This window comes from Phocoena sinus, chromosome 4, assembly GCF_008692025.1.
Source record: "Phocoena sinus isolate mPhoSin1 chromosome 4, mPhoSin1.pri, whole genome shotgun sequence".
In the NCBI taxonomy this organism is placed as follows: domain Eukaryota; kingdom Metazoa; phylum Chordata; class Mammalia; order Artiodactyla; family Phocoenidae; genus Phocoena; species Phocoena sinus.
This window is the reverse complement of record NC_045766.1, coordinates 37,041,164-37,066,807: the sequence shown is the minus strand read 5'-3', so window position 1 is coordinate 37,066,807 and position 25,644 is coordinate 37,041,164. Positions and strand designations below refer to the sequence as shown.

Here is a 25,644-nt window from a genome sequence, read left to right as displayed (position 1 = left end):
AGTGTGACCTGAGTGAGTTAGTCCTCCATCTGTGCCTCAGTTTCCTTCTTATAAAATGGCAGTGATCACAGTATTATTGGGAGGATTGCATGAGTAAATACATAAAAATCGTATAGAATAGGATTGGCACTTAGATTAAGTGTTCTCTGTGGGTCAGCTATTATTATTTTAATATTAAATAATCAATTTATGTCAGGCTTGCCATTAAGGCACACAGGTGCTGCTGACCCTGTCCCCACGGTGGGATGACTGAAAGCAGAAAAATGCAGTCACTGGTCCCCAGAGATGAAATATTGTGGAGCCAAGAAAGAAATCAGAATCTCCTAAACCCCTTCTTACCCTAACATCACACTTTCTAATCCAGAATCACATCTGTTACCCCTGTGAGGTACATGGGCATGCTCCAAGTTTTCAGAACAAGCGATGTGAGGTTGGCTAGGCTTCATGTGTTAGTTCCAGAGCAGTTATAACTTTTCTTGTTCCCACACTGTGATTAATTTTTCCTTCAGCTCAATTTGGCTTCCAGGAAATCATCCAGAATTGTGTTGATTTCAGCAAGTACGCACACAGCCATCCTCACCTTTAGGAAGACATGTGCTTTCAAAAAAGGGCTCTTAATGAAACCGTAGGGACACTTCTTAGGTAAGCAAAAGAAATGTTTGTGGACTGACTAAAAAAAACTGCTAAAGAGGAACCTGAAGCTGAAGCTGAGGAAGTTACTTGAAATTTGAAATCGCATTCTCCATAGTAAAGTGCCACATCTCCCGTGTCCCTTTTCTTATCTCTTCCAACCTCCCTTTGTCAATCAGGACACTTTGCTGTAACTGTTTTCTGTGGTTACTGAGACTGTTGGGTTTAGATCCTAAAATCTTGCTGAATTCACATGTAATATTCTCTGTGAAATCTGACCTGACTACACTATTTAACATTAACCCCCCTCTGTGGGTCTCCCTAATCTGCCTCATCTTCCTTTGAGGTACATTTCTCCATCCAACACACTCTGTATTTTACACATGTATTTTGTTTATTGTCTGTCTGCCTCATTATCATGGCAGAGATTATCTTGTTTCTTCAGCACTATGTTCCTAGCTTCTAAAACAGTGTCTGGTGCAGGGTAGGGACCCTCACATCCAGCTTTTGCCTTGAAATGAGGAAGGGAAAATGTCCCTGTGATGCATTGCACACCGTGAATTCACATACAGAGCCCTTGCATGAATGAAAGCATCTATGTTGAAAAAAATATTAGACTCAAGAGTACTTAGGTATCCTTCTGCAGCCTGACAATTATATGAGCCAGAGTATAAAATGGGCTATCAAGGAACTTGTTCTAATGGTGTTTATTTTTCATTCCTCTAATATTGTTATCTTTCAATGAGTAAATATCTCTTCAGTTAGCTGTCCAGCTCACTGAAGTGCTAGCCTTAGTCCCACATATCCAGACAGAGCACTGTGCCCTAGGGGTTCTTACCAAATAGTTATTAAGGGATTGATGGCAGATGTACCCCCTTCCCCAAGAGATGTGTTCCAGTGCAATTGTACATGGACTCTTTGAAAAACAAGTTAAGTATTAAAGACTAGGGAAGTTCACTACTGCAATCTGTTCTGTAATAAATATTTCTTTTAAAGTACAGAATTCTTTTGCAACTACATACCTTTATTTGTAAAGTCATGCCTTGGCATATAAGGTTTGCTTAAATCAGTGAATCAAGACATACACACCGAGTGTAGACACTACAGGCTCAGTTCTGTGCCTGGCTGATGATTGATGTATGAGAAGTGGCCCCTTTAGGAGACTTGAGTGGTACATGTAACCGTTAGGGAATTATATGTGGAAGGGGGGATTGTGGGTCCCTTAAAGGCAGAGACCACTTCTCATCTAGTGTCTAGCACAGACATATTACAGGCATGCAATAAAAGCACGAGTAAACAAATGATCAAATGCAATCAAGTACTAAAAAGATTTTTTAAAAGAGTTGATAATACAGTGAAAATTCAGACAGAAGAGGTCATTAGGAATGGCTTCATGGAGGAGAAAGAAGTTACATCTTGAAAGAAATGAAGGCCCCAAATGCTAGAACAAAGGGGACAGGGGAATTCCTAGCTAGAAGAGTAATTTACACCTGCACACCTATCACTTAAAAGGATTTTGAGCATCAGCCTCCAATATATATTTATTTATAATTATACATATGGTCTATTATTTATTTTTTTTTTTTGGCAGTACACGGGCCGCTCACTGTTGTGGCCTCTCCCGTTGCGGAGCACAGGCTCCCGACATGCAGGCTCAGCAGCCATGGCTCACGGGCCCAGCTGCTCCGCGGCTTGTGGGATCTTCCCGGACCGGGGCACGAACCCGTGTCCCCTGCATCGGCAGGCAGACTCTCAACCACTGCGCCACCAGGGAAGCCCCCATATGGTCTATTATACTACCATTATGAAAGTTTTTAAATACATTAAAAAATAAGATTTTAAAAGACCAGTTAAAGATAAAATAAGCATATTTTTAATTATTTTTGTTTATTAATGGTATATCATTATATTGGGCATAAATCTACATTTCAAATAACGTTCTTGATAATTTTGAATTTTTTGGCTAACTTCCAATCATGTTGGATTAAATCATGTCACCTCATAATATGACTGATGAGAGGATTTATCATAGGTATAAGAGACAAGTCAGCTAAGCCATTTTCTTGTTATTCACTCACGCCTGAGTTATTCATGCTGTTCTTCATCTTCAGTTTTTTGAAGGAACGTATTTAAGTCAACTGTGAGAGTTAACTTGATTAAAGCTGAGTGATAGAATCTCCTCATTCGACCAGGCACATAAAATCTGTAACATGCTGACAAATGCTTAAAGTGAACAAATGAGAGAGGATGTCCTGTGGAGAGGAGGTATACCATTATGGTACATGGCATCATCTGACAGGCAGATGGATGGGGGGTGCCGTTGACCAGGCCTCCCCTGTCCACATGGAGTTAGTGAGTCATAGGCATAGAGGCTTGGCCCAAGGAGGAACCAGAGTTGGGAAGGGTGAATGTGGGGGTCAGATCATTAATGATGGTTGAGAGATTTGGACCTGGCAAGATAGGCTCATGAGACTACATATTTTTAAGAAAGGAGTAACAGGAAAAAGGTTTTATTTATTTTTTTAAAATTGTCTTGGAAATCAGGAAAAAAAACCTCAAAGAAGCCAATTAAGAGGCATTATGAATGAAACATTGTTAGCTTCGGCTAGCTCTCTAAGTAAACTCCCCATAGAATTGTCATCTGCAGGTCATGGAACTCTGACTTTTCTTTTTAAATATAGACCTTAATTCTTCATCGTTCTTCCCCACCACCACCACCCCAGCTTTGTTAAGGTATAATTGACAAGTAAAATTATAAGATATTTAAAGTGTACAACAAATGATTTGATATACATATACATTGTGAAAGGATTCCCCCTATCAAGTTAATTAACCCATCCATTATCCCGTATGTTTTAGCAAATTTCAATTACATGATACAGTGTTATCAACTATGGTCACTATGTTATATATTAGATCCTCAGACCCTATTCATCTTATAACTGAATGTTTATACACTTTACCAACTTTTCCCTATTCCCCCCCCCCCCCCAATGGTCCTTGGCAACCACTTTTCTAGCCTCTGTTTCTTGGGTTTGACTTCTTTTTTTAGATTCTACACATAAGAGATACCATAAGGTATTTGTCTTTCTCTGTCTGGCTTGTTTCATTTAGCATAATGCCCTCCAGATTCATCCATGTAATCACAAATGGCAGGATTTCCTTCTTTTTTGTGGCTGAATAACTTTTCATTCTATATATATATGCCACATTGTCTTTATCCATTCGTCTGTCAATGAACACTTAGGTTGCTTCCATGTCTTGGCTGTTGTACATAATACTTCTATGAACATGGCAGTGCAGATATCTCTTAGAGATAATGACTTCGTTTCCTTTGGATAGATTCCCAGAAGTAGGATTACTGGATCACAGGGTAGTTCTATTTTCAGAGGAACTGCCGTACTATTTTCCATAGTGGCTGCAGCAGTTTCCATCGCCGCCAACAGTTGTACACGTTCTCCATTGTTCTTGGCAGGAGAGAGCCAGGAGCTGCTTGCCGTTCCTGGTGAGTCAGCTGGCCAGCATGGAGCACTCGTTTCACCATATTCTCCTCTTGGAGATTAAGAGCATCACGGACACCTTCTCCTCCATCCTGGGCCCTCAGAGCAGAGACATCTTCCGCATGAGCAACAGCTTCACTGCCATTGCCAAGCTCCTTACGCGACAACTGGAAACCACCAAGGCCAGAAGTGACAGGTGAGCAGGGATCCCTGGGTACCTCAGGATCTGTTGTAAACCCACTGAGACATAGTACAAAAGGCTATGTTTTCTTTTGTAAGCATAAAAGTTCCCAAAGAAAGCCAAACTCACTATCTCAACATAGAGTAACTTCTGAATAAATTATGACATTTGCCAGAATTTTTTCTAAATCTGTGAAAACCAGAATGTAACCAAAACAATCCTAAAAAAAGTGTAAAAAATACGGTAAGGGAATAAGAATGTAGTGCAAATAATAATGTTTGTAGAACTCGTTTATTTATTTAACAAGCATTTAACAGTTGCTTACTCTGTACCAGGAACCCTGCCAAAAGCTAGACGTATTGAGAGATAAAACATGTTCCTTTACCCAAAGAGCTCATTGTCTAGCGAGGAGGTAAATATTGAGTGGGTAATTAGAGAACAGTGGGAAGATTATGCTGATTATGATGCTGTCAAGGAGTTTGGGGAACACAGAGATGGGGGTACCTACTTATTCATGGAATGGAGAGGAATGGGAAGCTGAGATCAGGGAATGCTTCCCAAAAGAGGTGATATTTTGAACCAAGTCTTGAAAGATGACCAGATTGTACCAGGCTGGCTTTGGGGCAGCATGTGAAAGAGCACAGCACTTTCTGGAAACAGAAGTCATTTTGTCTGGCTAGGATGTGTGTAATAAGGAGAGCGACATTAGGTAACACAGATGAAGTGGTAGGCAGGGACCAGATGATGCAGGACATGACAGACCTTCTTAAGGAGTTTGAATTTTATCCTGGAGGCTGTGAGGAATCATGGTGGGTTTTTACATGTTAGGAGATGATCAGAACCCATGTTTCAGGAAGCTCACTCTGGCCCCGGTGCAGAGAACATCTCAGGCAGAGGCAGACTGGAGTCAGGTCAAAGGAAGGAAGGACAGAAAAGTGCCCACAGATATTAGCAATTAGAAAATTATTGATGATTGTAGTGAGTGAGCTGCCAGTGGTATGGCTGGACATAAAACAGGATGCCTGGGGTTGAAGGGAGAGGATAGATACAATAAACAAATCTGGTCCTTTCAAGAAGTTTGTGGAAAAAAATAAAGACCATGCAAGATTGAGGGAGGGGTTTTATTATGTTTTGCTACATTTTGAATGAGGAGGCACTTGGAAAGTTTTATGACCTTAGAAATTACAAAGTACTTTCAAATTCATCATCTCATTTGATTCTCATGATCACCCTAAGGGGTAAGAAGGGCAATTATCATCATTCCTATTTTATAGAAGAAGAAACAAAGGCTCAGAGACTGGTTAAATCTCTTCCCAAGGTTACACAGTAACTAAGTGATAAAAGATGGACTCAAATTTCAGATCCTATGCACTGGAAGGTATTCATTTATGGAGAAGGGGCAGGGCACATTTGAGACTAGCATCAGATTTTGTGAGTTTTGGGGCTAACAAATGATGCATATCATTTTCAGTCTGAAACAGCATTCCAAAAACACGAGAAGCCATCCTTACAAAATAGTGAACATTTAGTCACAAGGGTCCACTTTATGTCCAGCATGGCACAGAGCCTGGAGGTCCCAAGAGATATAAAACAAAACGTAAGACATAAAACACCGTTCCTCAAAGGTTTCACAGTCAGTGCATGTGATGGGGTTAATGGAAGTGCGTATAGCAGGCATGAGAGACATACAGCCAGGGAAACGAAGAATGTTCCACAAAGAAGGTGAAATTTAAGTTCATTCCATGTTTATTGAGTAGCTTCCCTGTGCCAGGCATCTGCGTAGGTACCAGATTAAGTTGCACAGTATGAATGAAAGTTCCCCAGATAAGCATCGAAAGGATACTCCAAACAGGAAGGACACTCCTCACGTGCAAAGATAAAAGAGCTTAAGAGTGTGTGACCCAGACGAACGAAAAGCAATTCGTTCATCGTGGCTGGAGTGAATACACCAGTGGAGGGTGGGAGAGTAAACTGAAAAGTTAGGTCAAAGGCAGATTCTCAGAGAAGCAAGGAGTTTGTCCTGTAAGCAACATGGCGGCTTGGAAAGATTTTAATCCAGGGAATGAACTCTGCTCCTAGCACAGTAATTAGCAGATAGTGGGCACTCAATAAATATTTCTTCACTAAAGGACTAGGTGGATGAGGAAGTGGCTGATGTGCTGGAGCCCTGAATGGATTTGGCTGGAGCTGCAGGCTGGCAAGAGAGAGAGTGACCAGGATGCTATTACTGGGGGCTTAGCAGTAGGCTCCCTCCATGGTGTACGAGGCCTGGGCTAAATCAGAGGTGGGGAACCTAAGAAGTCAGGACAGATCTTTATAGTGAGAGAGCTTGGAATTAGGAAGAATCGATTATTGGTGAGAGGTAGGGTGAGGAGAAGGGGAGGAGAGTGAATGAAAACCCAAAGATATCTATCTTGAGTGACCACATACATATGGAAGAGGATGCTGAAAACCGAGAAAAGATGTAGCAGTAGGGGAGCCCATCTGGAGGACCTCTTGGCCCACTCCACACAGAGAATATTTTATGCCCAAGATGGTCATCAAAGTCAGCAATAGCTGTTCATCTGAGGAAGCCAGATAGCAAGTGCCCTTTTCTCTCAACACCATAGTTTTGATTGAGCATATAAAAATCTGTTGCTACCTGGTTCAATGTCTAGTATAGATGCCTATAATACCAGGGTTTCTAATTTTGGTGCTCTTGACATTTGGGCTAGATAATTCTTGGTTGTGGAGCTGTTCTGTGCATTCTACAGTACTTACGAGCTTCCCCAGCCTCTGCCCACCAGATGCTAGTAGCAACCCTCCCCCTCAGCTGTGACAACCAAAAATGTCTCCAGACGCTGCTAAATGTCCCCTTAGAGACAAAAATCACCCCCAGTTGAGAACCACTGCTATTTACGTATTCCATTTAAAAACAGCATTTACACAGACCCCATGACCTGCCTAGCAGCAGCCTACACATGGCAGCATCCAAAAAATCCAAAGCCAGCATCACGAAGGGATGATTTGTCATCTGTGTGCAAGCACAAAGTCACTGTTGACCAATTTTCATGATGTGGGGAACTTCAGTTTAGAGCTTCTACAGCTGGTGTTCGGGGGAGCCACCTTACATTCTGTGCTCAGCTAGCCTGCTCATTTCTTCTTCCAGTGGTGACAGGTGTGTGCGTCAGATGTGAAAGCTCGGGCACGTATTCTGGCCAGCAGTCTATCCATTCTTTCTTGCCTCTACACAGGCAAAGTTTCAAGAGGCCAGTTGACTCTCCATGAGATTATATGTGTGAAAAAGGGTTTGTATAAAGGAGAAACATGTTATACAAGGGTGTCACATTAGGCATTCTGACAGGAAAAATGATTCTTAATAAGCAGGCCCAGTCCAATTAGCAATAAACAACTTCCACATGAAAAGAAGAATTTAGGAGATATGTAGACAGGAGAAAAAAATGAGGTCTCACTGTCAAAATATGAGTCTGCATTGGGAAAATGCATTTCTCCTCCGTTTATTATTTTTCTGAGGGGAAAAAACAAAGAAAAAATTAAATGTGAAGAGATGAAAGGTCACCACTCCCTTCACATACACCACCACCACCACCATTGCCGCCACCTCAGCCTCTCTCAGTTCAAAATACTTCACCCGTTTCAACCCTCTCTGTCAGTCTCCTTCTAATCGATTGTAAGTATTCGGTGGGAATCTCAAAAAGGCTGGTGTGGACAGCCAGGCTTTTGTATTAGCTGCTCATCCTCTCTAGGATGGTTGCTAGGCTTCTCTCCCCACATCTTTTCTCTGAATAGCCTTCATTGTGACCATTTAGCTTCAGTAATTTTAATCTGTGCCCCACAAAGCAGAAAGGTCCACACTTTTGTCTAAAGCATCCAGCAAAGTCTGATCCTTACAATTGAAGGGGAAATGAATAAGGGAAGAGAGCTCAAAAGAAAATTAAAGATGGATTAAATTCAAAACAGATGTCATCTAATTTACAAATCTGACACATAGCCCAACAGGCCAGATTTTAGACTTCAGGCCAAAATTACAAGACTATCAAAAGAAAAACAATTAGCATCCTAGAGAGAATGAAAAACTGGAGGAGACGGGAGCCTCCTTTGCACCAAATGACTGAATTAATCGGGTGATTTTTTATTTGATGCACCAGGTAAGCACACTTGCACTTTTCTTGTTCCTGTATTTCAGGATGAATGTTTTTATCTAAATAATAAACCACCGGAGGCAGACTAACAGGACAGCCATGCAAAACATTTAGATTTTGAAATTAATTCTGGAGAAGCAAAAGAAAGATAACAGCAATTGTGGATTAAAAAAGAGAGGGTGGTGCTTGCTTTGGCAGCACATATGCTAAAATTGGAACGATACAGAGAAGGTTAGTATGGTCCCTACTCAAGGATGACATGCAAATTCATGAAGCGTTCTCTATTTTTCTTACAGTTACCAAGGGGGAAGGGGTGGGAGGGAAAAACTGGGAGATTGGGATTGACATATATGCACTACTACATGTAAAATAGATAACTGATAAGACCTGCTGTATAGCACAGGGAACTCTAGTCAATACTCTGTAATGACCTATATGGGAAAAGAATCTGAAAAAGAGTGGATATATGTATGTGTATAACTGATTCACTTTGCTGTACAGCAGAAACTAACACAACATTGTAAATCAACTGTACTGCAATAAAAATTAATTCAAACATTTTTAAAAATAAAAAAGAGAGGGTGTCAAGATAGGAGAAAAGCTCTATACCTTTCACAACTGTATGAGCCCTAAGTAGCCTGCTGGGTGGCCACTAACCATTGAACCATTTGCTTGCTGGGACCCATGGGAAGCTGGGGAAAGAGAAGGTGGCTCCTGGCAGCTGTGTGCTGGCTGAGCAGTCAGTGATCCTTGGACTAGAAGACGCCTTTGCCAATGCTTGTGGTGCCAGGGACCACAGAATTGGGGACAGTTTGTCACTGGTGGTCTTAGTAGGAGGTTAGGCTTGGCCCCAACTAGGGATGGAAAGTTTGAGGGATGGAAATTGTGAAAAGAAAGCAGGGGTGGGGGGGTAAATGGGAAAAATGAGAAAAAGGTAGGGAGAAAGAGGGACCAGGAAGAAGGCACAAGGGGAAAGCAGAGGGAAAGGAGAAAGGGCACCTGGCACAGCCCTAAGTCCCAGGCCTGGGTGGTGGTGGGGGGGTCACAGTTCCCTCAGATCCAGCTTTCACACCCTAGCCAAAGCCATCAAAGTCATGGGGGAGAAAGTTACCTTTAAGAAAAGTTTTAACACAAAGCATTAACCTCTGGCTTGATTAAATGGGTGTATGTTCTTTGGTTGTTTTGGTGGTGATGGTGATAGTAGTGATGAGACTGTGTTTATTCTTTGTTTTTAAGAATCAGGTGGGAGGTGAGGGGTAGGCAATGGAAGGTAAAATATAGTCAAAACCTATTCGGTAGGTTTAAATCTGATTTCGGGATACAGGTATCCCTCACTTTTCAAAAGTTCACTTTACGCTCCTTTGCTTTGAGGGAAGACCTACATTAGTACAGTCGTCTTGATTCCAGGACCCCTCGGATACCAAAAGCCATCAATCCATCGATCCTCGAGTCCCTTTTATAAAATGGTGTAGCGCAGTTGGCCCCTGTATAGGCTAGTTCCACATCCTCAGTTTCAACCAATTGCAGATCAAAATTCAGAATTCATTCTGTGGTTGGTTGAATCTGAGGGTGTGGATGGGGGGATATGGAGGGCCAATTGTATCTGTTTTTGCTAACAGAAAGAAATCCAAAGAGGGTTTTCACTTTTACAAAAAAAAAGGTAATTGCTTCTTCACCTTATACCCATTTCAGCTTAGGAAAGGCTTCATAGGAATGCTCAGATAGCGGGGGAAACCTGTAAATGGAAAGCAGTGACACAGTGGAGGGAAGGAAATGAAACAACAGTATGTGGGAGAGAATGAAGGGAAGATAGAATAAGGAGATTATGTTCACAAGGAAAGGACTCCAGGACATCTCCCCTCCTTGGAGTCACCCCAGAGTTTTGTTTTATTCTAAATTTCATGCATTGAACATCAAAGAAGTGGATGACAGGGTGGAACAGGGGATTTGAGTCAATGTGTGTCTGGAATGTATAGCAAAGCAACATGGACTGCAGAGACCCTTTTCCAACTGTGAGACCCTTTGCAACCTGTCATTCCAGAGTTCCCATCTTGACATCTGGGAATCACATCAGAACCCAACCCTGATGTGATACACAGTCTCTGAAGGCACAGCCCAAGAGTTTAGGAGTGATGGCTCTTTACCGAGTCCACAGCCAAACTGCAGAGAGCAGGGAGCCAGGTTCTTCTCTCCAGCTTTTCAGAGAAGGCCATGTTTCTGAGTCTGATCAAGCTTTTAACCAGCTCCTACCATGTGATGGGTTCAGGTCTGGGAGCTTTTACTATGTTATATTGTTACATCGTCACAACAACAACACCTTTTAATATATATTAGGATTACAGAGGCTTCATACTAAAGCATAGTGGAGAAGACTTTGTGGATGGGCAAGAACAAAGTAAAATTCTTTTTTTTTTTTTTGGATGCGTTGAGTCTTCCTTGCTGTGTGCAGGCTTTCTCTAGTTGCGTCGAGCGGGGGCTACTCTTCGTTGCAGTGCTCCGGCTTCTCATCGCAGTGGCTTCTCTTGTTGCAGAGCACGGGCTCTAGGCGCACGGGCTCAGTAGTTGTGGCTTGCGGGCTCTAGAGCACAGGCTCAGTAGTTGTGGAGCACGGGCTTAGTTGCCCCACGACACGTGGGATCTTCCCGGACCAGGGTTCGATCGAACCTGTGTCCCCTGCATTGGCAGGTGGATTCTTAACCACTATGCCACCAGGGAAGTCCCCAAAGTAAAATTCTTTACCCAGCCCCTACTCACCTCTAGGTTCATGGTAGTTCTTCGAGGGGCAATAGTGTAAATGCCCAGACATCAGCTCATAGAGTTTTCTTTCATTTCTTCCTTTAGTGTAGTCCAGTGTATCTCAAATTGTACTGTGTACAAGATTTACAGTGTTCACAGTACTTCATTAATAAAGGAATTTTAAAGGAATGTCAGGGGTGACTTGCCTGTTCCTCCCCAAAGTGATACCACACTAACCTTTATTATTACCTCCTAACAATAGAATGCCTTGTTTGTGCCTCTCTTCCCACTGAAGGCTGCTCTTATCCAGGACTCCAGTTTGGTATCCCTTCCCCAGGAGGTCTTCCCCACCCACCCATGCCCATGGTGACCTTCTCTTTTGCCCTGCTACAGCTCACATTGCCTCTCCACTCCTCCACACCTGAAGTCCTGCACTGAAGTGCTAGGCATCTTTCTGTTTACCCTCCAGTCTCCCCCAAACTCGACAGAGCTAATATTCATAGCCTATGCACTGTGGAAGGAAAATAGAGTCTTAAAAGTGCTTACAAGAGCTCCCACTTTTTTAGGCAAGACATGTTTATACAAAGAGAAATTGATTCTTTGAGAGCAACTGTTGGCTCAAAAAATGCGCATAAGGAGGTTCAGGACCATAATTAAAAACATGTGATGTTCTGGTCAGTGTTGCCCCCTGCTTAGGAAAAGCTGAATGCAATTTCACCCCACCAAGGTAACCAGAGTTTTCATAAAAAACATGTATATGTTTTCAATCTAGGGAGGTCTAGGGTGGTCACTTGTATAAAAAGAAAATTGGAACAACCATTTGTGGCAGTAGCTGTGGTTCTTGTTACTCCTCCATGTGTAGGGAAGGAAGGGCTTCGGTTTTTTGCCCCTCTTCTTACTGAAGAAGTTAAGTCTGTCATGTGGTACCATTTACGTTCCATCTGCTGTTCATTTACTTCCACCATTTGTCCTTCCTTAAAGCAGCATTTATGGTGATGTGAAGGTCTGGAAAGGTATTTCAGGAATTCATTTATCAGCAAGAGAGGTAGGTGGGAGACAGCATTACCAGCTTTGGAGCCCATGAAGCAGCCCCAGGGAGCACAAGGCCGCAGAGGGGCTGGCTCTGCCAGTGTGGACAGCCCTGCCCGGAGTGTGAGCGGCACAGTCACACCTTTGCCGGGGGGACCAGGCCCCTTTCCTGTTTCACAGCTGTGTTCAAAACACAGGACACACAAGAGAAAATAGCTTTTCATCAGGCTTCTGTGGTTTGGCTTTCCCTTTCAAACAAGACAGGGAACAGCAGAGCTTTAGTCTGGAGGAAAGGAGAACCTGTGCTGTGGGAGGAGAGGTGAGAGGGACTTGACCCTAGACGGCCCCTTGTGGGAGGGGTGACCGCTGAGGATAAAACAGTTCTACTTGGGCTTCCCTGGTGGCGCAGTGGTTGAGAGTCCGCCTGCCGATGCAGGGGACACAGGTTCGTGCCCTGGTCCGGGAAGATCCCACGTGCCGCAGAGCGGCTGGGCCCGTGAGCCATAGCCGCTGAGCCTGTGGGTCCGGAGCCTATGCTCCGCAACGGGAGAGGCCACGACAGTGAGAGGCCCGCGTACCGCAAAAAAACCCAAACAAACAAAAAGAAAAACAGTTCTACTTGACCCTGATGACCCAGCTGTTTGCTATTTTCATTCCCCAAAAGCTCCCTGTTCCTTTTTGGTATCCATCATAATTGAACTCTGAAGTTGCTATTTGCATGCTGTTTCCTGAGTTTTGAACACCTTTCAGTTTTTGTTAAAGGGGACACCAGAATTTATTTTTCAGACCTCTGTGAAGGGTTGCTCAGTGATTATATGTCAACTCCGTTCTGGTGTGTTCCCACAGGATGTTACTCGGCGGCATTAGCATATAATAATTCTTGTTGGTTACTGTGCTATCACCAGTCCCAAAATATGTATTGCTTCTTCCTGTGGTAGAGTCAAAGGCAAACTGAAGGAAACACCTACTGAGAGGCAGGGGGAAGAGGGTATGAAGTGGGTGAACCCTGGAGGTGGATACTTGAGTTTAATGCTGGGTTTACTAGTTGATCTTCAGTAAATTAGTCGACGTCTCTGTGTCTCAGCTACTCCATCTGTGAAATGGAGATGGCAAAGGGCCTGCTTCACTAGTAGAATGGGCAGACCGGATGAGGGGATGTATCAAAAAGGATAACCTAACCATTGCCCTGCTCTTCCAGTATTAAACGATGGTGAGTGACAACGTCTTACCTTTTTCCCTCTTCAGGCCCAGTGGTTGCATTTCATGGCAGATACCCTCCCCTTAATCCTCATGGCCAGCCCCCATTACCTGCTCACGTTCCCAGAAAAAAAGTTAGCCTAGAAAAGGAGGAGCGTGTTGTCTCTACAATTCTCACTCCTGATTCAGAGTGTTCTGATGACATTACTATGTTACATTTTTGTACTCTCTTATAATTTTCAAAGTGCTTTTGTAACTTGTGCCACATCCAGATGACAATTTATTAGGATCTGTCAGCCTTCTGGTAAGGCTGCCGCTCACCAGGTTTGCCCATTCTAGGCTCGGGAGCCTTGACTGATGATTCCGGGTCCATCTGAACCAGTATCTGTCAGGGGCAAAAAGTGAAAAGGTACCTTTACCTCAGAACTGATAAAGACCCTGGAAGGCTTGAGAAGGATAAAGCTATGGAATGTGAGGGAACTGCATACAGTTTACCACACTCCAAATAACACACAGTTATTTATTTACTTACTTACTTACTTAGCTGCGTTGGGTCTTCCTTGCTGCGCGCGGGCTTTCTCTGGTTGTGGCGAGCGGGGGCCACTCTTCTTTGCAGTGTGCGGACTTCTCATTGTGGTGGTTTTTCTTGTTGCGGAGCACGGGCTCTAGAGCGCAGGTTTAGTTGCTCCGTGACATGTGGGATCTTCCCGGACCAGGGGTCGAACCCATGTCCCCTGCATTGGCAGGCGGATTCTTAACCTCTCTGCCACCAGAGAAGTCCCACACACAGTTTATTAAGTCTCACCTCACTACAGAATTAGTGAAACCCCTGGCAGCTTTGCTTGATTAAGGGAAAGTGCCTCTGCCCTGGTCTGCTTAAGATTCTGTTCTTTCAGTGCCTGGGCCAGTGCTTCTCAAACTTGAATATGCACTGGAACACCTGGGGATTGGGTTAAAGTGCACACTCTGATTCGGCAGGTCTGGGATGGAGCCCGAGACTCTGCATCTCCAACAGCCTCTAAGGTGATGCTGATCCTGCTGGTCCAGCAGCCTCACTTTAAGCAACAAGGGCAGGGGCTTTGCACTTTTTGCTGATCTTTTTCTGTGTCTCATTCCTTCTTGTGTTGGTTTAATGAAAAGAGAACAAATGACTGAGCATCTGTATTAGAGTGATCACTTCCTCGTATCAGGACTTTTAAACTTTTGTTCTATTAGCAGAACGTTCTCTCTCCATGCCTGCAATTGCTCAGAATTCATCCTTGAAGTACAGAGATTTTTTAAAAATCGACCATTTCTATATCCCAGTCCTTCTATGCTCACACAGTAGGGAGGGTCGCTCTCCTATAGTCCATAGTCTTTAGGATGCTGCAGAGGTAGGAGGGACTGTATGGTCTTTCCTGGCTTAGAAAAAGAAGAAGCTTATCTTCCAGGTTTGGTATCACCTGTACAAGCTGCCTTCTTTCGGTATCAAATGTCCACATTGGGCAGTAGCCACCTAGAGTTTTACCATTTGACATTTTCATGCCCATTCTGTATTGGGCTACACTGTCAAATCCATTATCTTGTATAATGTTTTCAGCAATCTGGTGATACAGTATCATTGATCCCATTTTTAGATAACAGAAAAGTCATAAAGAGGTTTGCCTGTCACCAACAGGAGATTGGAGTCATAAACCTAGATCTTTTCCCTGGAAGGCCATATTCAGTCTATTTCCCAGCCACGATCTCCTTTCGAAGCCCCTAAAAAGAATCTTGTTGTGGATGAAATAAACCATGGAGTCATTTCATTTCAGCGAGTTCTATGTTCTGGTGCCCATATAACTGAGCACCTGCTGGTCTCTGCTCTTGTGCACTGAGGCAGTCAGGGGCAGAAGAGAGTACCAAGAATTTGGATTCAACATTGTCCTTTCCCTTAGTATTCAATTTTAGCTTTTCCAGAGGCATTACTCATTTCAGTTCCAAAACAGATGACAGTGCCGTGGAGCTGGGGGATCATCTCTGTCATTCTTATGATGATTGATGACCCAAGAAACTGCTGAAGAGTAGGGAACATAACATCCTAAGAATTTAGGACTCCTATGTGGATTTGGTCCATCATATTCTCCTACTTCTCCTCTAACAAGCTCAACTCTGCAGGATACATATCCTGGGCATGGGATCATAAGCCAAGCTCATCAAAAGTTAACTAATATTATTTTTCTTTGATTTAAGGAGCCAGGAGGAGAGGCTGCCAACCTCTCCACCTCTGTCAGCTTTATAGTCTCATCTCCTAGCTTAGTGAGAGCAGTGAACTGCCCAAGGACCAATTCGTTTCTAAGGGGGAGTCCCGCTCACACAAGAGGGAGATAATTAGGACTTCCCCTGCCCCTCCTGGGTATCCCTAGAGATGCTTTGACAAACTTTACCTTGGCAATAGACACCAAAAACTGTTCAGACTGGAAATCATCTGAGCCTCTTGTAATGTGGCATGTTGAGTTAAAGCCAAGTTAATATTTAGGGGATTATAGAACTCTGACAAAGATTTCTGTAAAATTACCTCTGGAGTTAAAAGCAACAAATGGAAAAAAAAATAACAACCCCCTTGCATGAGCCCAACTCCCTGGCCCCCACAAATAAATGTAAACAGGACCGGGACCTCCACTCTCCACCCATACTTTCACATTTGTGATGCATTTCTTTGCTCTAAAAGGAATGCAGAGTTTCTCTCTCTAAAAGATTTTTGTTTTTGAACAATTCTCTCCTATTTATACTAAATTTAAAAACCAAGAGAAGTCAAAGAGCAGTGAGTTTTTTTTATAAATTCAAACTTCTACCTACTATTTTCTGACCTTTCAACCTATTGGAACAAAAACTTCTCCTAATTCTCTGCCAGCAAAACTCTGTGACAAATCCAGGTGGATTGATGGTCAGTAACAGAAAATTCTCTCTGGTCCATCTTGTGGCTTTGGCTACCTTGGAGACCCTTCATTACCACCCCTATCCCATGACTCCTGTGTTACAAAATCTCTAAATCATAAAAACAAGAAAGATCGTGTATAAGAGAGAAATTCTTTGTGGTGAGAAACCTACTCATCAGTAACACTCATCAGCCTCATATCTAGAGATTACTTTTCTGGCCCAGACATTTTATTGTTGCTTCTTTACTTATTTAGTCCTTTGCAAATCCCTCTTTTCACTCCTACTCTTGCTCCTTGCTTCTCTCCACAGTTGATATTTACCAAACGACACTGCCCCATCCCCTCCTCCCTGTGAGTAGGGGGAGACCAGGACCAGGAGAAGCAGCCGGTGCTTCACAGACATCTGGTAGACCTCCAGAGGGTTTTTTGTGGGTGCAGGGAGCAGGCTGGCTTCAGAGATGTAGGTGGTCTCAGTTCATTTATTCTGCAAACACTTCGGGTACCTGTGAGTGTCAAGCACTGTGCCAGGCACAGGGGAACAAGGATGAGCATTATAGTTCCCTGCCCACTGAGCAGCAGGGATTTACCCAGGAATAGGGTGGCCAGATGAAACTAATAGAAATACAAGACATCCCGTTAAATTTCAGGTAAAGAACAAATAATTTTTTAGTATAAGTATAATCATTTTAGTATAGTACAATACATTTTTTACTATGTCCCATTAGAGACATACCTATACTAAAAAAAATATTTGTTGTTTATCTGAAATTCACATTTGGCTGGATACCTGGCAACCTGCCCCAGAGGCACCTGACCTAACCCTCTTGGGTCAGCGGATGTCTAGGGTTAACCCATAACTTCTTTCATGCCCAGAGTCCCCTCAGGGATGCTGTAAGGCAATCTGAAGGTGAAGGAAGGCATACTCCCAGGTACGAGAGCTCTGACTCACACAGTCCATGGTGCTTAACAGCCCACACTTGGTGACTGGAGACAGGGGCAGGGAAAGGGGGCTGAGTGACTGTCCTCTCCTAAAGTCTGATGCTGTAGCATTCTCCAGGGGACATCAGTACCTTCCAGGATATGGAATATTGATCTGCCTGCGTCTAGGCCATTGGTGTTTTCTTTTTACATTAACACAATGCCTAGACAAGGACAGATAAAGCTTCCAGAGGAGTAATAATAATAATAACAATTAATAATAATAATAAAATTTAACATCTCCTGACTTCCTGTTTTGTGCTAGGAACAGTGCTTCACACCGATTCTGTCATTTCAGCTTCCCAACAACCCTATGAGTTAAGTATAGTTATTATCTCCATTTTGTAGATGGGGAAATTGGTATGAAGAGGACATGAAATAAAAGATATCCATAAGTAAGAAAATTTTATTTAAAAAAATCAGAAACTGATCCAATAAAATTATTGAGGGAGATTTACTATAATCATGTGAAATTTGAAGTTTTTTGGAAGAAAATGCTATTATTTAAACTGTTGTTATAACCCAGAGCTTTATGTAGAAAGAAAAAACTAGTAAATGCATAAGAAACTATACCTCTAACAACTTGTATGTTTTGAGATTTAAAAATTTGTTTAATGCTCAACATCTGATATATACATATTGGGGTATACTTTGTGCTTCACAAATTTTTAAGTTTTAATAATCCCAGCTATAGAAATTTCTAAAATAAAGTTCAAAAATAAAGGTATCTTTCATTTTTGAAATGTGATTAGGTTCCAAGGAGCCAGAGGAATACTTTAGTTTGGCGACTATACATGGACTAACATAGATAGAAAATAAATACTGCCCCCAAATTTCTCATCTTGAGAAGGATCTTTTAAAATTAACCTTTGTAATCATGATGGTTTTTAAAATACCATCCAATGACAGCACTATCTTGATTTTATTTGGAATAGGAGTAAAACTTCAGCTTTTAGAATCTTCTGGCTGGAAGACGTAAAAACCTCCCATGTGTTTGTGGGCAGCCAGTATCTTATGTGTGTCAGAAAGGGAAACGTGTTCAAGATGAGCATTTATTCCCATGCGCTGGTTCTTGAAATCTACTCATGTATATTTCACTCAATCATGGGATGGAAAATAAGTTTTTCATTATCTATGCAAAACCATAGGAAGCCTATAAAAGTTATATTAAAAATGCATTTAAATTTTCTCAGAAATAGCTTATTACACAATAAACAGTGTCCTATTACTTAATGTGTGATCTACTCTCCTACCCAGTTTTCACCTTCAGCATCTCTCCCTGGGCTCGACTAACAGGAGGACTCCAACCCCTGAGGACCCAAAACTAGGAACCCTCCCTCAAGGCCAGGACCCCTCTCTGGGCCAGTCAGAAAAGCTGCAGGATCCAACCCTTCAACAATGCCCACCACAGACATGGCCCCAGAATAGGTGGAAAGTAACTGAAAAAAAATCATCAGCAGCCCCTCTATATTGGTTTTCCCTAAAATAGCAGTGCCGCTAAGAAAACCGAAATTTTATTTTCTCACCCTAACTTAAGAAATATGACAGGTTTACTTTGGCCCTTATGGAAAAATAGCCATATGTTTGAAAAAGCCAGGATTTTTCTGTGAATTTGAGGCGCTTTCCCTCAACCTCTAGGAAAAATACGAAAACCAAGTAAATACACACAGACAACCAACAGAATTCTTAAGCCATCTTGGTGAATGGACTCCTAGAGATTATTAACCCTTGTGTTTATAAGGAAAGAATTAATCCTAACCCCAAATTATATGATTGATAGTGATTATTAAATTGAAATTAAAGTAGCTCTAGTCTGGCTCGATATTAGAAGGCAGGTTAGGGAATACAAATGCATACTACTTTTCTCTAATCATTCAGCACCTCAGTGAGCATCAGTGAGCTATTTCTGCAGCTTGTCTGTGGGATCTTACTCTATCTAAGCCACTGGTAGCCCTCAGAGAGGTAACAAAGTTATTTCACAAATAGCCCCTGCCTTAAAGGAGGTAATTTTAATGACCCACAGAGTGTTTTATAAATTCTACTATACAAGATATTTGGAACTATTAATGTCATTCATGGAAAGCCTCTTTCCTCCAACATAATAAAATTCAGAAAGATTTTTCTTGCTTCATAAAATGGAAGAGTCCCACTGATTTCCTTAAAATAACAAAACCATGAGTTTACATAGTCCATTTGAAATGTTCTTATTCTAATAATTTCAGTACAAACAGATCAGCATATATAAGTTTTCTAGAAAATTCCTGGCATGAATTTCATATGAAAGCATGCTTTGGAAAGCTAGATAAGAATATGGTAGATGACCATAAAAACTGCTTTTCATCCTCTGAATCCTTCAAAAGGATTTCTAATACAAAGTTGCCATAAACACCAATGTTTCTAAACTTCTGGCAGAATACACTGTAGAAGCATTTTCAAAGACCTGTGTCCATAGTAGTTACTCAATAAATATTTGTCAAATGACAAATTAAAAAAGTGAGCATGTACAGTTTTCAGTTTTGAATAAGAAGCAGTTAGCAGTTAACATTGTTCTGAAGGGTATATGTGATGAGCATCGAATGCAATGATTTTCATTCTTTTAGGAGAAAACTCAGCACTGAAATCGAATTTCTTGAGAAGCTGGAAGAAGCCAGCCTCACTGTTGATGAAAATGAAGATCATGAAAAGCTCCAGGTTAAAATACAGGCTTTTGAAGAGAAAATAAATGCTGAGGGCAACACCCCTGGCTCAATCAGAAGATATAGTTTGGACCAAATTTCTAAGGAGGAAAGAAAAGACATTAGATTTAATAGGTATAAATTTTGTTTGGCTGGTTTTTAGAATATGTGCTTCATGTTTGCTATTAGTTTTGTTATCACACTTTTATTAAGTGGTTTTTAAATATCTTTTACCTATAGCAAAATTCATCCACAGTGCTTTCGTTATCCAAAGAAGCTTGCTATATTAAAAGGAGAATTCAAATAAAAGTCACAAACCTATGGTTTATTTTTTTTAAACACTTCTTAAATATAAATATGCTGATATTGAGAATGACTGTCAAAAGCTTTTCTTGATTTCTGATGAAAAAGCAGAAGCAAAAGTAGAAAAAAGAATATAAATATGTAAGTTCACCATTTCCCAGGCACTTTTGCCATGAAACTGATTTTTAAATCTTTGTTTTGGGAGGTAGCCTAGATCTACAAAGGTTTAGCTTATTACATAATGTGTATGTTTTATCAAATTCTGTTAATAGCACCAATTTTCAGTTTCACACTCTAGAGGAAGTAACTTTTGCCCCAGTGTTATTATTCTTTCTTTTTCTTGTCAGTAAATGGTAGCCCAGCTTCTTTACCTGCCTCAGCCTTCCCTTTGTTTGTATTGTAGGTCAAAGAGTTTGGCGTTGCACACCGCGCTAACGAATGACTTGAGTTCAGAGGATGGGGAATTTGTAGAGAGTGGAGATACGCCAGCCAGCATCTCTCTTTCAGAAATAGACCCACTTGGCCAAGGACATGACAGGTCGCCCTTTAAGGGAGACACTGATGGATCACAACTGGTAAATTCTTCAGTTTCACACCCAAGTATTATACATATAGAATCTGAGAATTTGCCAGAAACAGTTAAAGAAAACTATCAGGAAGAAACTCCAGATACAACCTCAAGGCCTGTAGAATACCATGATAAGCTCTATTTGCACTTAAAGGAAAACCTCAGTAAAGTGAAAGCATATGCTGTGGAAATGGGAAAGAAGATTCCAGTCCCTGACCAGTGTACCATTGAAGGTAAGTGACCTGAACTCACCAAACTTAAGAAATTTTAGGTATCGCTAGAAAAAACAAAAAAATAAAGCTCCAGTAATGTAAATCACCATACCCTTCTGGATCTTTTGCAAAATAGATAATTTGAAAATACCCTTACATTATTTTAATTGCTTTTTTTCCCCAGTAAGTTTAATCATCTTTTTGATTCCATTTGAATCTACCTAAATCTACCAACTCTGATTTTTTCAAACCTCAAAATATATTGTTTCTGGTTTCCCATTCATAGTGTTCAGGAAAATTCTGGAAAGGGATATGTGGCCCCCAAAATAGACTCTGGGGTAGGTGTCCAACCAGAGGCATTTTCAATCCACATAATCAAGCAAGAAAGCTATGGGCAGCATTGAGCTCCAAGAGATTTTCCTTCTATTCATTCAACAAGCACTTATGAAGCAGCTACCATATGCCAGGCACTGTGCCAAAGGTTCAGTTATGAACCAAACAGACGCACTCCCTGATCTCTTGGAGGTTAGACTATCGAAAGAAAAGATCGAAGCCATAGTCAGGAGGTGATGTAAGGTCAGGAGCCAGTGAGAGTGTGAGCTAGTCAGAAAACAACAGACAAAGTAAGAAAAGAATGTCAGGGCCGGAACTTCCCTGAGGTGCCCCATTTAAGGAGATGCCAAAAAAGCTCAATAAAATTTTAAGTAAAGTCAGAATTAGTAACAACATCTTGCCAAGCCATAATGAGCTGAGGCAAAAGGAGGTAAGTAGTAATATTGAGCATGTCTTTATTTACAGTTTTGATATTTTGTTTATCATGGACTTTTTGTATTAATTTTGATTTTTAAAAATATTATTTATCTTGACTACTAAATTTTCTGGTGCTCCTTTAAATTCTGTGCCCTAGTCCTGGCCCCGGGAAAGATGATGGGTTGGAGACACAGGTACTAAAATGGCAGAGTGCCCAGGGCAGGCTTACCCTTCTGGTAGTGGGTTGAGCAGGTGTGGATGGCTGCAGGCACTCTCGGGCTAATTAGATCTTTCCTACAGTCACTCTTAAGCAGCAGCCATGTTCTTCCCTTGAGATTTAGATTAAGGTCCTTGCCCACTCCTAGGACATAACATCTTTTCACAGGTTTCAGCTCTCATAGAAAAAGCCAGGCAGCCTCTCTTCTAGAAAGAAACACAGCTGAAGGATGGGGAATCCAATTTATATTTACCCACCCACTGACCATCATCCCCTTTCATGTTGAGGTACTAGGAGGGTTTTTTCATACCCTGCTTTCTATTCCCTTCTCCCACTCCATATCAGAGGAAGGTGGATTCTCATGCTACCAAAGGAAAAGGGCGGTTCAAGCATTTTGTAATGACAAATATTACTGTTTAGCATGTTTGTATAGAATCTGACATTTTTATTTTAAAAAACTGAAGTATAGTAGATTTACAATGTTGTGTTAGTTTCAGGTGTACAGCAAAGTGATTCAGTTATACATATATATGTGTGTGTGTGTATATACATCTTTTCTTTTTCAGAGTCTTTTCCCTTATAGGTTATTACAAAATATTGAGTATAGCTCTTTGTACTATACAGTAGGTCCTTGTTGGTTTATCCATTTTCTATATATGTATTAGTGTGTATATGTTAATCCCAAACTCCTAATTTATCCCTCCCTCCCCCTTTCCCCTTTGGTAACCATAAGTTTGTTTTCTATGTCTGTGGGTCTATTTCTGTTTTGTATATAAGTTCATTGTGTATCATTTTTTTTAGATTCCACATATAAGTGATACCACATGATATTTGTCTTTGTCTGGCTTACTTCACTTAGTGTGGTGATCTCTAGGGAATCTGACATTTTCAAAAGTGTTTACATTAATTTATTGATTAGCCTTCTTAAAACTCTTTTTTGAAATGGTAACAATAAAAGTGATATTGCTCCTATTCAATATAATTTTGGATAATTAAGTACACCAGGACTTGAGAATGGCTAAAATCAATACGACTGAATTAACACACTCTTAACAATTGCATGCTTCACTAATTATCTATGTATTTAACACACATGTTGGAGAATTTAGTATAAGAAAGGTTAAGTGAATTTCCCAGTTTGACAGAGGACGTCTGTAGCAAATATAAAGTTAGATACATTTTCATCTACTGGAATCGTTTTTGTTTTTTAAGTTTCGCTTAAATCATTAAAGATGTACTATATGGTGAGGTTTAATCTTGTGGAAATGTGAAAGAAGTCTGGCAGAGTTACTTCAAGCATCTGGTTGTCAAAATGATATTTCTTATGGCCTTGAATTCTTTTGGGAGATTGAGAGTTAACTAGGTGACTTGGGTTTTTTTCACAAAATATTGAATGAATCCATCATCTCTACTTAAAAAAAAAAAAAAGATTTTTCTTTTCATGTTTTCTACCAAGCATGGCCTAGAACTGAGAATGTATTTTTTTAAGTTGACATTTTGGATTCATTCATGCTTTTGTAATTTCCTGGAAGTTCCTGGGAAATGCCTTGCACTGAGATATGAGTGAGGGATTGAAGATTTATATGACTCACTGTAAATACATCCACGGAGAAGGGACTGGTACTGACTGCAGGGGACACATTGTTATTATTTCAGATTGTGTAAACCACTCAGCAAAACTCCAGCAGTCGTCTGGCTGACACAGTTTTGCTTATTGTCGTGAGATCACTCGGCTCAACAATATTGTGTTTCTTTCCTTAAAAATTTAATGAAGAAAGATTTAGGCTTAGGATTTGTGTTCTGTTTAATGTATTGTTGGTATAAAAGAGGGATATTTAGTCTTTCTTGCTAAATTATGCAAAGTAGTCAAGAAACATAGAGGAGAACCATAAAAACCACTTCCATGCTATTAAAAAGACAAATAAGCCAGCAGGAAGTAAGAACAACAACAAAGAATTAAGAACAATTAGAGACTGTGCTAAAAGGACATGACAAAACAATCCTTTAAAGAAGTTCTTTTTGTATTGGTTTGAATCATATGAAAAAAACTGATGTTCAACTTCCTTATTTTGACTGACAAAAACATCACTTTCATATGGTTCAACATAATACTTCAGTAATAAAATATGTTGAAAGAACAGGAGCCTCGTAGTCACTGTACAGCAGAATTCAGTATGTGGTGAATCAAGTCACAAATAGCATTCTTGTCCTCAGTCAGCCATCTTATTACTGCATGATATTGATCACAGTGGGAACAGGCAATGGGCAATAGATCAGCACAAATCTATCATCATATCTGGAAAAATTGTCAAACCCCAGGTCTTATTGAAGCTGGGTCAGCAGTTCATTTTGGGTATGAAAGCCTGTTATTCCCTAGTCAGTTATTCTCTCCTGGGCTCCACTGACCTCTGGCATAGGAGCAGGTTTGCCAGCCACTGAAAGTTAATGTATTCATGTGCAGAGTGATAGTCTAATACCTGCCTGATTATGTTTACATAAAAGACCAGAGGAATTTTGTTCATCTGCCAAGGGGTATTTTAAAAATCTGAATCACTGGTATTCATTTATGTGAACAAAAATGATTTAGAGGTTAAAAACAAAGCACATGATATTGAAATAAATCCTTGAAAATCTGGCCCATCACTGGAGTTCTATAAAGGAAGATATAAAATCTTACAAGAACCCATCAATGCTGCCTTGGTTCGCTTTGAAGTATTTCCTGATTGGGTGAAAATACATCCCATCTGTAGAGCACATCAGCAAAGCTGACTTGCAGAAAGCTAATTTTAAAGCTGGTAATGTGGTCCTTTCTCTAATAGACCCACATGAGTTGATTTTTCTTGACTCGAACAGATATGAGAATATACAAAAATAAAATACAGCTCATTGTAAATATCAAGAAGCAGGTGCTGTTTTCATAATTAATTATAAATAAGGCTTCCTTATTGAAATTTTGCATGTAGTCAAGTCCAGCCTCATATTGGGATGACCGAGGAGACAAAGCCCACACCAGTCTTTTACCTCTTTCTCCTCAGTTGGTCCAATCTGGAGGATAATGATAACACTGATCCACTTAATGGTTCTGGGGGAGGTTTCTTTCTTTCTTTCTTGTTTAGAATAGATTGGTTTAATCCTAGGATTAGAATCATTTACCCATGGGAAGAGTTGTAAGATATGCAGGTAGAGAAAAATCCTAAAGTTTTTCCACACAATTTGAGAGGGAAAACAACAAAATAGGAAGATGTCACAAATTCTCTGGAACCTCATTTCACCGATGTGGTCCACTGAACTCGTTTGGAGAACACTTGTTAGGGAAAAAATTTTCTAGAGAATTTTTCTTGGTGCTTTGGAATTTATCTTGGGTGACCTACTCACCTGTTCCCATTTCTCCAGAGTGGATTTGAATCAAAAGAAGACAGGTAGGATGGTGGCAGGGTTCTCCCCTTCACTTTCTCCTGCCACACACATCCTGCTTTCTATAATCTACATTGGCCCATGAGAAACACCCAAATAATATGAAAAGACCCCTTCTGAACTCCTCTATCAAGTTAACATCAAGTCACTGCCCTTGTTCATCCCCAGCCAAGAGTAGCTGTAAGGCCTAGACAGATACCATGTCACTGGTAAGG

At 41.0% G+C, this 25,644-nt stretch overlaps 1 protein-coding gene and 1 non-coding gene across 6 annotated transcripts in view; both read left to right on the top strand.

Moving 5' to 3' along the window:
- Positions 1-25,644, top strand: part of VEPH1 (ventricular zone expressed PH domain containing 1) — a 216,775-nt gene that overhangs the window by 101,276 nt on the left and 89,855 nt on the right. For all 5 annotated transcript variants that reach the window (XM_032631409.1, XM_032631407.1, XM_032631408.1 and 2 more), the window contains 3 exons: positions 4,106-4,326; positions 19,891-20,100; positions 20,672-21,069. In XM_032631409.1, coding sequence (XP_032487300.1) covers positions 4,106-4,326; positions 19,891-20,100; positions 20,672-21,069 — 829 coding nt within the window. The remainder of the gene's footprint in view (positions 1-4,105; positions 4,327-19,890; positions 20,101-20,671; positions 21,070-25,644) is intronic.
- LOC116753748 lies at positions 8,636-8,742 on the top strand. The gene has a single exon (XR_004349849.1). It is a non-coding gene; the product is annotated as a U6 spliceosomal RNA (small nuclear RNA).